Source organism: Acanthopagrus latus, chromosome 17 (genome assembly GCF_904848185.1).
Source record: "Acanthopagrus latus isolate v.2019 chromosome 17, fAcaLat1.1, whole genome shotgun sequence".
NCBI lineage: Eukaryota > Metazoa > Chordata > Actinopteri > Spariformes > Sparidae > Acanthopagrus > Acanthopagrus latus.
In genome coordinates, this window is record NC_051055.1 from 2,787,949 (window position 1) to 2,801,733 (window position 13,785).

A 13,785-nucleotide genomic window follows, 5' to 3' on the forward strand; every position below is an offset into this window, starting at 1 on the left:
TATACACATTTACACTGGAGTCAAAAGCCAGATGTCAGTGGGTGTTAGCAGGCTATTTGTCCAGTGTGAAAGGGGCATTATAAACCTTTTCCTAGCACCACTCTTCCTCCACTGAAGGGCACCCTAAATGTCCCTTTATCATGTTTTATTTTCCAGAGTGCACCCAAAGAGTGCACTGACATACTGTGTCCCACAGTGTGCAAGTTGTAGACTGTGCCCACTTAGCTAGTTACCTTGTATCACTATTTAGCCTGTATTCAAGTCAAATGGGACATACTGTACATTGCCTCCACACGGATGAATAGTGACCACGGTTACTACAGACGGGCTTAAATATTGTGTATAGGACTCGATCAAAGAGAAAGAGGCCATCAGTCATTAAACAGCTGGACATAAACATATTGTCCATGTGGGCCCACTTGTTGGTACTGATTGCTTGGCATATGTTAATTAATTAACCCTAACCCTAACCCTATTTACTTGGGTTTAACATTAAAGAGTGTGCTCTTATGGAACATATGGACACACACCTCATTCAAGGATAAATTACAAAATATATATTTTCATTATACACTGTTAATAAACACAATTAAACACAACATTTTGCTGGTGTTAGCCAAGTTTATACTTCAGAACATTAACAAGGACTGGAGTTCAGGATTATAATACTTTTACTAGACAACTACTGTACAGTAAAAAACACAGGCTGCAGCATCTGCTCTAACACTGGCTGTTATGAAAAACACAAACACATCTGAACCCACTGAACACACAGCTGGAAATGGAATGCTAGAGAGCCAATTCCTTATTCTGTGAAAAGTAGTTAGCCCGGTAAACATACCGACACTTTAGCTGTCCCAGCTGCAGCGTCTGGTAGAGCTGACAGGCTGGGTGGTGGAGTCAGACCTTGTTCCAGCAGACCTCTGGCAGACCACAAGAACAAATTCAATCAACAATACATTTTAGTCCAACCTGGTTTTATGTGATAAATCAACAACAGAGAGAAACAGACTTCATATACTTAGTGTTTGGGAGTTTCAAGTGAACTGTGAGACACTGCTGTATTTCAAGGTCAGAGTGGAACTCCAGCCCATGTGAGTGTAGTTTCCTCAATAGTATGCAGAGATACAAATCACGCTGACAGAATGCTGACACTGAAAAAATAGACATGAAGAAAAGATGAGTAGATTGTCACTGAAGGAAAATTAAAAATCCCCCAAAATATCATCATAAAATGAAATAACTTTTCATGTCTGTGTTTTATTTTTACATGACGGTATTTTAGATCAGTTCAGGTTTTGTTTTCAATGACAACTTTTATTTTTGATGCTAAAGTTCACTGTCAGTGTTCTGGCTCCTTACTCCTCCCACTACTACTACTCATTTAAATATCTTTTTGGGGAATTTGAATTTTACTGGCTTTCATTCTGCTTAATTTTGTCTTGAAACAACAAGTTTACTAAACATTTTTATTTATGACTTATTACATCCATCATGTCGATGTGTTCCTTTTAAACCATGATGCACTCTTTTGGCGCAAGTGTAATAAAACAAAAACAGCAACAAAAAACACACAAACACAAGACAATTTGTGCATAAAACTTAAATGCATATTAGGGACATTTCACCGTTTCTTCAAATTTGAGCTCATGCTGTATATAAACCACTTTGAAATGATTACATCACTTCCTCCGCCCAAAAGGATTTTACCTTTTTGCACTGCCACATACATTTTGCACTTAAATCTTGGACATTCCTATTAAAATGCATACATTCACCTTGCGTAATATATGTTCTCATGAGCAATTTACACTGTAACAGTCTAAATTGTGTATTTATTGACTGGGTATGAGCTTTTTGTGCATAATGATTCCCAGTCCTCTGATGATATGTCTGTTTCTAGATCCTCTCACAATGCATTTGCGATCTGAGTTTTCCTTTGAGTTGGATTGTTACAGATTGTATTGTTCTGATATAGCATCTTTACTTCAGCTGTCTTTAGACACCATGTCTTCCAAATGAGATATTAAGGGTCTGGTTAAGACATTATTTTAGCTCATTCTAATAAAGCTTCTAAGCTGAATAAATGTATTATATGTTTTCATCTGTTTTCTTCAGATGACATCATGCTGTCTGAGTCAGGTAGATACAGATCCTGATTTTTTTTAATTGTCCCTTTAATGCCCATTGTCTAAATGCAGCATCTGCTCTTCATGGTGTGAAACGTTGGATTCCCAAATGTGGACTATACAGAGATAGTAGATTAGGTTCTTTAATGAACTGTCACACTTCTAACCTCACTTTGATAACATTTTTAACAATTGGATTACTCGTTTTTTTCAGCAAATTTCAATGTATGAATAAAAAATAAACTCAAACACTCTGATTCCATTTCTTTCCATTGTGGAATAACCCTTGTTGTGAGAAAAATGCAATAGACCTTGATTGTACTGCCCAATAATACCAAGTTAGAATCAGACATTTTCAACCTCCTTTCTTACATTATAGGTGCAGCACAGATAGTCTAATCCTAGCTTGATTAGTTTTCCATATAATAATCTGGTAAGTAGCTTCTCGGTGTTCCTAAAAAAGTCATCAGGTGGAGGCAGCAGAACATTCTGAAATATATACAGCATTGTTCATGTAGCGACTTAAAGCAAGTTTGAACTTTTTATTAACGAAAAACAATAATCAAGTCATGATAAAATGCATGAACTCGAAGTAAAAAGTAATCACAGCGATCAACGATAAATAGCGGTCAACAAAAATACGGCAACCCAGCTAATGAACAGGTGCAGAAATTAAAACAAAACAAACCAAAAGATAACAATATCCCTTCACCTAGTGACTTATAGAAAAAGCACCTACCAATTCATTCATGGCTCCTACAGTTCATCTGTATTATGTATATCAAGGACAGTGACAGGGACGTCCATCTATCAGTTGATTCCATTATTGCCTCCATCAAAGTTTCATGATTAAGTTTAACAGTCAAGGCTAATTAAGACACAATTCACACCACCGGGTCCCCTTTAAACGCCGGGTGCAGGTGTATATTTTGGTAAAAAAAAACGGCGGTTCCGAATAAATACTGGGTGTAATTTATTCATTTTTTTTAGAAAATCAAGGAAGAAGACGTGACCACTGACACTGCACGTTTTTCTTCTTCACCTTCTTCATGTATTGTGCTTGATTTCTGTCTGTCAATATCTCATTGATGATCACCATGGCTCCGGTGTACCAAAAAAAAAAAAAAGAAAAAAGTATGACATGAAACTCAAACTTTCTGTTGTAATTTATGCAGAGAAAACTTGGGAGAAGCAGCCGCTAGACGTCCGAGGAGGACAGCAACAGGGCCAGGCTGCCTGGTGGAGAGAGGAAGAAGGCGAGCGAGGAGCTGGAGATAAACATGCGGGGAAACATACTTGGTGTCACGGTGTGTTAGACTATGGATTAAACTTACACTGGACTATCCTTTTAAAGAGACAGGAACCAAAGCACACAGGGGTATATACATCACAGCAGCAAGTGACAGTATGAGAAAGATTCTGAATAATAAGAACGCTGTTATCATTCAAAATCTCTCTTATAATAAACTATTTCAGTAGTAAGTCAAAATATAACTATTCCATGGACCTGGAAACGAGCACAATATGTCTCCTTTAAAAGGGTCCCTTAAGCTGCCTGTGAAGGATTGTTCATTGATGTTATTTTGCATTTCCTTTTACATTTTATTTTATGTGTTGCAACTTTCAGTTGCATTAGGTTGTGTTTTCTATTCACTTGGTAAGGATTAGGCAAAGGTAACTTGCTTGGCCTAAGATAGCTGGTCTGGTTGTCTGGAAATTATCTGGAGTTTTCCTTAAAAAATAAAAACAGCCCAGAGGCTTACAAGTTGAAACATAAACTGCATTCACTGGTTTGGCAATCTGATGTACTGCAAATGTGTTATCACGCATATTGTAGAAATGTCAGTGGTATGTACAATGGTACACAGCCTTTTTTTTTTACTACAGGTAGATGGTGTGCTGAATCACTGGGGTCCTTAATCTGCTCCAACACACTGTGAGACACAACTGGAAATTAAATAAACGGTCTGCAATCTCTTCATTTTAAAAAGCAACAGCATTAATTAACAAATCAGTCAACTTGAAAGCATGCATGTGTGAACGTGGATAACAAAATAAAGGGATGTGCTCTGCTGTGTTATTAGTCCAGCAGTGAGAACAGCCTCTGTGCTGCACTGTTAGCTCGGGGAGGTCCATTGTTCTGAGCAGAGGAGTGTTTCAGGTAAAATAGATTGAGCAACACGTTCTTTCTTCACCACAGAGTTAAACTCAGCTGGTCTTGTTCGTTTTTCTTTGGATCTGCTCTGTTAATGTTAGTGTTAATCTTTCTGGGCGTCGTCACGAAAGGTATTCACAATCATGTCCTACTTCACTTTCGTCTCATGAAGGTAATCATCCAGTCATGAAATAAAATAACTGCTTGCAACCGCTGCCTTTTTCACAAGATCAACTTAAACATAACTCTAGCATGTGCTTGTAAACCTTTATAGTTCAGATTCGCCTTTTTTGTTCCGTCAAAACCACGCTAAGTAACATTTAGAGTACTTTTGACATTTGTGTATAGATTCTGAATCACGGGAGATATGAATCCACATTCCTATGTGAATTGATTTTGCTACCCATCCCAACCTGCTGGAAAATGTACACAGGGCCTTCACTGAGCTGGGGGACAAACCCCAAACCCATGCAATGTCCACACAGACATGTTATCAGGTATACTGGCCCAGTGGCTCTGCTCACGGATCTCCATTATCTTAATGAACTGTCCTCATGGAGAAATAGAGTTTCGGTGACTTTGACAGACTTGAAGGCGGAACTTAATTCTGCACATATCTAAGCAGCGTGACCTGCATATTGATTGATATAGCTGGCCTAATTTATTAACTTGCTTGGTCTAACCTTTAATTAAGTACGTTTAATAGACTACGGTCCCAATTAAAACATGCCTATCAAATGGGATCCTTTAACTGAATTTCGCCTCACATTAAAAACACCCAGGCTCGACATGAGCTTCGTATTACCCACCTATGTTGAAGTCAAATGGGACAATTAGATCAGACATTTATTTATTCACTATTCTCAGACTTTCTCTCTGAAACACATCGTGCATCCTCTCCACAGTGTAAAACAAAAAAACAGTGAAATGATGTGTACTGTGCTCACCACGCTCATCTGCTCCTCTCTGGCTGTGAATCCCACACAGGTGCTCCGCTCCCTGTGCCTGAACTCTAAACTGCTGCTTCTTCTACAGAATGATCCACACACAGCCTCTGACCAGTGGGGTCAGAGGCTGTGTGTGGCAGGGGAGAACCAACACCTCACATCCTGGATCCTGGACTACCTCACCAACAGGCCACAGTATGTGAGGACTCAGGACTATGTGTCGGACACAATAATCTGCAGTATGGCGGCCCGCAGGGAACAGTCCTGGCTCCTTTCCTGTTCACCCAGTGCACTGCAGACTTCTCCCACCAATCCCCTCACTGCCATCCACAAAACTTCTCTGACGACTCTGCTATCGTCGGCCTCATCAGGGACAACAGCTACATACAAGAAAGGTCAGAACAGAGTCCACCTGTTGAGGAAGCTCAGGTCCTTCGGACTGCAGGGGGACCTCCTGACTTCTTTCTATGACTCTGGGGTGGCATCAGCCATTTTCTATGGAGTAGTCTGCTGGAGGAGCAGCAACTCAGCAGAAGCCAGGAGGAGACTGGATAAACTTATCAAGAAGGCCCGGTTCATCCTGGGATCCCAGGTGGTGGGAGAGAGCAGGATGATGGACAAGCTGTCATCACTGCAGAATCACACAGTTGTCTTTAATCAGCAAACACCAGCACGGACATCACATCACAGTTCTGTTTGTGTTTTATCAGAGATGAGACAGATATGTTGAACAGACGCCCTCTGCTGGATCAAAGTTTGACCCGTGTCTGCTGAAGGAGATCAGAACAAACTGTGTAAGTACCCGTGCGTGTGTGTGTGTGTGTGCGTGTGTTCCAATCAATCTGATCAGCACTGAAGTCAATCTGAAACAGTGAACTGGGATCAGACCAATCACCTTGATGCTGTGTGGGTCGCTGTTCTCTACTGAGAACCACCTTAAATAAAGACCACCTTAAATAACAACACGCAGACTGTTCTCTACTGAGACCACCTTAAATAACAACCCATGAACTGTTCTCTACTGAGACCACCTTAAATAACAACCCATGGACCATTCTCTACTGAGACCACCTTAAATAAGGACCACCTTAAACTGAGAAGCAACATAACAGGTTACATAATGGCAGGAAGTGTATTCTTCTTGTCAAGAGTGAAACTTACACATGATAAAGTTTTGAGGGGAACAGGGTGAAGAGAACAAGATTAACAGGCGAGGCTGAACGAACTGACCCAGTGAGCAGAACAAAGAACCAGAGACTGGAAGTGAAGGCTGACAGAACAGCAGAGGGACTTGGAGAGCCGGGAGACACCGACACCGTGCTGCAGGGTGATCAGCATTATGTCATCAGAACTGCACTGGACGGACCAATACTACACACAGACTTTTAATAAGGTAGGTTTATAAACTCAGCATATATATTATTACATTATATATATATATGAATGAATGAACTGTAATGTTGAAGATGGTCTGTATGAGTGTGAAAACTGCTTTCATCAGCCAATCAGGGAGCAGGAAAGAATGAGGAGACATAATATTAATATTTATATTATATTAATTAACATTAATATTATATATAACATAAAATGTCTGTTAAAATAACTCTTAGATGATTTAGAACTGGAGGAAGGAGGTCGGAGCCAGCTCAAAGTTAACACTTAAGTTAACTTCAAGTTTAATCTTGTACAAGAGGCGCAATCATAGAGCAACAACACAGGTTTGTTACAGAGGAAAGGCTCAGATAGCGAGGAGTCTGCATGCAAAGAGGAAGTCACGTAAACACAGAAAGTTCAGACAGTGAGAATACCACATGTGAAAGTTCAGAGAGGGGTGAGTACTCACTTCTTTAAACTAGGGTAGAAAAACAAGTTGTATTAAGAGGTGCAACACCTCAAATCAAATGTCCCTATATGTACAAAACTTCCATCACAATGTCGTTTTCATCTTGTGAGTCTATAAACTCCAGAAGTAAAGATCTGATGGTGAAAGTGAAGCATGATATTATATATTATCACATCCAGACCTCAATACAGAAGATTAGCAATTGAGCAAACATACTTATGTAGCCAAGTGGATAGGGGTTACTGTGTTTCTTTGTATGTGCTGTGCCTAATGGGATGTGTAGTTTCACTTTCGGGCCAGCCTGGTGGGAAATCTCGCGAGAATGACGAAATCACATGAGACTTCATGCGCGCGAACAGCAGTCTCCTCAGCGCGGGCAATGGCGAAGTGTGTATTCCTTGCGTGTATGAAGAGAAACGGATAAATCCGGTAACACAGAGAGAATACTTGTTGCAGTTAAAGAATTAGAGTGAGACCGAGCTGACAGACTGACGTTGGTGACCAGAAACTTCACGTTTATTTGTCGTCGGTAAAGAGCGTGTTTACATTGTGTCCGCTGCACCGGAATAAAACTAGAGAACCACGGGTCAGCGTAAGTGGCCGCATGTACGTTCCCAAAATGTTAATTAAGATAATTTCATGGTCAAACTTTTGTTTATGATATGCATCTTATCACCCATGTAGAGGGGAGATAGAGAGCTGTGTGTGTTACATCCGGGAGAGGGGTGAGGCTCTCAAGCTACAAGCTAGGAAAAGAGTAAGTGAGCACATGATTTTGTTTTGTGATTAAAGTGTATTATGAGTTGATTTAAGAGTACTACAAAAATATATGTTATAAAAGGGGTGTATAAATATTTACATATGAGTTCATTCATAATGTTTAGAGTTAATTCATGGTGTACATTAAGTTAATTCATGAAGTATATATGAGTTAAAAACTGATGTGTACTGTAAAATGTGTTAAAATGAGAAGTGTGGCTGAGAAATGTATTAACGTATGTTTATTCTCTGTTTACATAGAAATACAGCCACTGCTGTTGTCTGTTTTGTACTGACAGTTATAAATTAAGTCAGAAGTCAGAAAGGAAAAAGAAACAGGATTTTATTTCTACTTTTATTATTTGATTGTTATAAACATCTGTCTCAAAATTAGCAAATTCATGCTGTCCTTGTTTGAGGTCAGTCGGGGTATTAAAGATCCTCTAAAATATATTTCAGTGTGTCCGATCTTATCCTTTATGATCCGGCTACACTTAGTTACATTCCCTCAGTGAAATGAGGAAGCTTGCCTGAGAAGTATGATCGAGAGCGTCACGTGCACCTCTGATCACATGTTGCTCCTCCTGAACCACAGACAGAGTCCAGTTCTCAGCACCGTGTCGTGGATCAGTGACTAAAGACTGTGAGATGATGGAACTCACATCTTTGTGATGATAAATATATCAGTGCACTGACTTAATGAGCAGCACTCACATTCTAATAACTCTGGTTCTGATCATCAGTTCTGGTTGCATTTCTTCTTCTTCTCTGTTTGTGCTTGTGTTGCGAGGCTGCTATGGAAGCTCCATATGGTGAGGAAACGTCTTTATCTGCCAGCAGAGATAAGATGTTGCTGTTCTAGCAGCGTTAGATAACAGGAAGTTCAGCCCGTCCCTGAACTCTGTCGTCAGCTCCACCAACATGCTTCCATCTGTCTGTCTGTCTGTCTGTCTGTCCAACACTCAGCACACTAAACCAGCGGTATTCAACTAAAATTTGCACAATTAGAGAAGTCCTGAAGTGAAGATCCGGGACATCATAATGCGTAACTTGTGTTGTGATATACAGTTTATTAGCCTCATTGTTGTATCAACATCTCCATGTAATCAACAACTGACTGAAAAATCCAATAAAGAATTCACAATTCAAAAACATTTTGACAGTATTTATCGTCACTTAACAGGGCTGTGCAAAACGTCCGGGGCTTTAGCCCCTCAGACAGTGTTGCCTCAATTACCTTGAAAAAGTAATCTGATCACTGATTACTCCTTTAAAATGTACAGTGTAGTAACGCACAGTGACTTGAATAGCGCTGTCCCCATCTCCTCCAGATATATGGTTATAAATCTTGTTAACTGCCCTTCAAACATTGTGTCCATCACTTCAGTCACGCGTTCTTTTATTGTTTCTGCATCTGAGAATGGCTTCTTGTGCTTACCCAAAATCCACAGCACTCTCAGTGAGCACTGTGTTGCTGTTTGTTGTTGTGTCATAGATGTGACAAGAATCCTGCTTGCAGCTTGATATGATGATTTAACTGCATGTATTTTTGTTGTTCTTACCTCTGAAGGTTGAGGAAAAAAATTCCTATGATTCGTCTCATGACGTCGTTTCAAATTGCAAATCTTCATCACAGCTATAGTCTCCTGGCATATTAAGCACATGGGTCTTGTGCTGGTTGGAGGGAGAATGAATGCACGTTTTTCAGTCCGTTCTTCTTGAATCGCCGTTTTTCACTGTCCATTTTTCTTTCAGCAGTGAACATGGAACACATCATTTTCATGCAGTCTACAGCCAGCAAAATGTCAAAATGTGAACTGCAAAAACGAAAGTGAAAGTTAAAATTTGCACTGGCAGCAGTGAGTAACCCAGCTGTCTGTGTATCGTTGGCATGGAGACAAGTCCCGGTTTACACGAGCCGACCCAACCAAAACACAGTGAGGGGGTTACAGTTCGGGGGCCACAAACAGGAGGCCAGCGGGTCGGATACTGATACTGATACTCTGTGAGGGCCCCTTCCTAGACCTAAAACTGAACCTGGCTCAGTGTTCCATAGTGTCTAGATAAGACCAACTCAAATAACCTGACCACTCCAAGTTGGTTCTTAATACCTTTAACTAAGAATAAATAAAGATCAGACATTCCCACTGTGGATTCATTTTTTCTGAATCAGCAGTGTTAATCCAAGTTGTGGACAAAGTCCCATTCAATAATCTACAGATAGTGTTGGCTGCATTTAAGCCCTTTCATCATTTCTTTTCCTCTGTCTCATCATGTTGTTGGTCATTGTCCACACCTGTGTTGTCTCAAGTCCTATTGCCCCCCCCCCCCACAGCAAAGCCTCTTGACGATCTCCTCTTTCATCTGTCTGTATTCAGAATCGCAATGTTTATCGAATGGAATGCACAGATTTGACGTGGCAGGAACAGGGAAACATAACAGATCACTAGACAAATCTAAATTTAAGACTGAACTGAAATACAAACTAAACAAGGGTATGAGGCAGGTGGGGTGAGGTGGAGAAAAACAGTGAGGTCAATGAGTTGAAAAACACCTGCAACAGTTACAGAGCTGATAAGGATAATGACACACACACACACACACACACGTATATATATATATATATATATATATATATATATATATATATATATATATATATATATATATATATATATATATATATATATATATTGAACTGATCATTTTTTTACATAGAAGGTTGATACAATTCCTTTTTAAAGACAGTTGTTGTATTCTGTGTTATTTGATAGTGGGCCGGTCCAGGACAGAGAGAGGATGACAGGCAGCAGGTGACACGTGGTCACACCAGGTGAGCTGCAGAGCTGCAGAGCAGGACGAGTCCCTTATATGAGTTGATTATAATATCACAAAGTCAATTCAAATTAAGACATGTTTTTTTATACTTCAGGAAACACATGTTGCACATGAAAACTTCACCGAACTCTTGAATAAAGCAACAGAAATGGGGAACGTACTATCAGAGTTTGACATGGGCGACAGACTGAGATGCTGCAAGTGTCATAAAGTCCTGCTGTCCTGTGTCTTCTTCGACAATTTAGACATAGCTCAGATTCATGGACACTTTGTGTTTGTGTTCAACGGAGGAGAGTACTACAGATCAATGAACTGTAATGTTGAAGATGGTCTGTACGAGTGTGACAACTGCTTTCATCAGGAAATCAGGGAGCAGGAAAGAATGAGGAGACAGGAGCAATGGAGACAAAATGAGGAGACACGAAGGAGAGAAGCGGAGAAACAGAATATGGAGGAGATGAGAAGACAAGAGGAGAGACAGAAGATGGAGGAGAAAAAGAGAAGACAGGAGGAGAGACAGATGATGGAGGAGAAACAGAGAAGACAGGAGGAGAGACAGATGATGGAGGAGAAAAAGAGAAGACAGGAGGAGAGACAGATGATGGAGGAGAAACAGAGAAGACAGGAGGAGAGACAGATGATGGAGGAGAAAAAGAGAAGACAGGAGGAGAGACAGAAGATGGAGGAGAAAAAGAGAAGACAGGAGGAGAGACAGAAGATGGAGGAGAAAAAGAGAAGACAGGAGGAGAGACAGATGATGGAGGAGAAAAAGAGAAGACAGGAGGAGAGACAGATGATGGAAGAGAAAAAGAGAAGACAGGGGGAGAGACAGATGATGGAGGAGAAACAGAGAAGACAGGAGGAGAGACAGATGATGAAGGAGAAGAAGAGAAGACAGGAGGAGAGAAAGATGATGGAGGAGAAAAAGAGAAGACAGGAGGAGAGACAGATGATGGAGGAGAAAAAGAGAAGACAGGAGGAAAGACAGATGATGGAGGAGAAACAGAGAAGACAGGAGGAGAGACAGATGATGGAGGAGAAAAAGAGAAGACAGGAGGAGAGACAGAAGATGGAGGAGAAAAAGAGAAGACAGGAGGAGAGACAGAAGATGGAGGAGAAAAAGAGAAGACAGGAGGAGAGACAGATGATGGAAGAGAAAAAGAGAAGACAGGAGGAGAGACAGATGATGGAGGAGAAACAGAGAAGACAGGAGGAGAGACAGATGATGGAGGAGAAGAAGAGAAGACAGGAGGAGAGAAAGATGATGGAGGAGAAAAAGAGAAGACAGGAGGAGAGACAGATGATGGAGGAGAAAAAGAGAAGACAGGAGGAGAGACAGATGATGGAGGAGATGAGAAGACAAGAGGAGCAACAGTGGAGGGAGGAGATGAAAAGACAGAAGGAGAGACAGATGTTGGAGGAGAAAATGAGAAGACAGGAGGAGAGACAGATGATGGAGGAGATGAGAAGACAAGAGGAGCAACAGTGGAGGGAGGAGATGAAAAGACAGGAGGAGAGACAGAGGAGGGAGGAGATGAGAAGACAAGAGGAGCGACAGTGGAGGGAGGAGATGAAAAGACAGGAGGAGAGACAGATGATGGAGGAGAAAAAGAGAAGACAGGAGGAGAGACAGATGTTGGATGAGATGAGAAGACAAGAGGAGCAACAGAAGATGGAGGAGAAAAAGAAAAGACAGGAGGAGAGACAGATGATGGAGGACAACAGGAGAAGACAAGAGGAGAGACAGATGATGGAGGACAAAACGAAAAGACAAGAGGAGCGACAGATGATGGAGGAGGAGATGAAAAGACAGAAGGAGAGACAGATGATGGAGGAGAAAAAGAGAAGACAGGAGGAGAGACAGATGTTGGATGAGATGAGAAGACAAGAGGAGCAACAGAAGATGAAGGAGAAAAAGAAAAGACAGGAGGAGAGACAGATGATGGAGGACAACAGGAGAAGACAAGAGGAGAGACAGATGATGGAGGACAAAACGAAAAGACAAGAGGAGCGACAGATGATGGAGGAGATGAAAAAACAGGAGGAGAGACAGAGGAGGGAGGAGGAGAAGAGAAAACAAGAGGAGAGACGGAGAACAGGGGAAGAGGAGAAACAGAGGAGGGAGGAGGAGAAGAGAAAACAAGAGGAGAGACGGAGAACAGGGGAAGAGGAGAGACAGAAGAGGGAGGAGATGAAAAAACAGGAGGAGAGTCAGAGGAGGGAGGAGGAGAAGAGAAAACAAGAGGAGAGACAGAGGAGAGGGGAAGAGGAGAGACAGAGGAGGGAGGAGGAGAAGAGAAAACAAGAGGAGAGACAGAGGAGAGGGGAAGAGGAGAGACAGAGGAGGGAGGAGGAGAAGAGAAAACAAGAGGAGAGACGGAGAACAGGGGAAGAGGAGAGACAGAGGAGGGAGGAGGAGAGGAGAAAACAAGAGGAGAGACGGAGGAGAGGGCAAGAGGAGAGACAGAGGACAGTGGAGGACAGAACGAGGAGAGACGAGGGGGAGAAAAGGAAAGTTAAACTGAACCAAAGACTGAAAGAATCGCAGCAGCGAGCTGAAGAGCAGCGGGAGCAACGACTGCGCAGCGACGTCTCCGAAGAACTTGAGTCCAGACGAGATGTTCTGATCACACATCTGAATGGGTTTGAGGTGAACTGTGAGGCGGACAGCGACGCCGACGAGCTTCTACAGATCCTCTCTGAGAAATGCAGCACCCCAGTCCCAGACCTCAGTCTGACTCGGCTGACAGCGGATCAGCTGGGGGACATCCTGTCAGTCCTGGACACACTTCTGTTTGATGAATGGATCAGCGCTCGTCCGTCGCTCGGCACGCTGCGGCACGCTCAGGTGTTCATCACAGAGCTGTGTCGTCTGTCGGTGGAGAAGTCTCGGGGAGTTTCCCTCCAGAACATCTCCGAGCATGTGCAGTCCCTGGTGGAGTCCATCAGCCAGTGGACCCCGACAGAGGCGGTGACTCTGCTCAAAGCTCTGTCACAGAAACATGCAGAGGATGTTTCAATAGCTGAAGTCCTGACGTTGGTGCAACTGTATGACTTATCACCTGATTGGACAGATGAGTCCGGACGCTCTCTCATCCAGGTTCTGGACTCTGC

At 41.9% G+C, this 13,785-nt stretch overlaps 1 protein-coding gene and 1 long non-coding RNA gene across 2 annotated transcripts in view; both read left to right on the forward strand.

The window, feature by feature from the left end:
• The first annotated feature begins 6,728 nt into the window (after positions 1-6,728).
• Positions 6,729-9,287, forward strand: LOC119005510. The gene is made up of 3 exons (XR_005070525.1): positions 6,729-7,666; positions 7,759-7,831; positions 8,095-9,287. It is a non-coding gene; the product is annotated as an uncharacterized LOC119005510 (long non-coding RNA).
• A 2,318-nt stretch (positions 9,288-11,605) lies between these two features.
• Positions 11,606-13,785, forward strand: part of LOC119005671 — a gene marked incomplete at its 5' end in the record, with an annotated part of 34,693 nt that continues 32,513 nt past the window's right edge. The window contains 2 exons of the mRNA XM_037073522.1: positions 11,606-12,235; positions 12,308-13,606. Coding sequence (XP_036929417.1) covers positions 11,606-12,235; positions 12,308-13,606 — 1,929 coding nt within the window. The remainder of the gene's footprint in view (positions 12,236-12,307; positions 13,607-13,785) is intronic.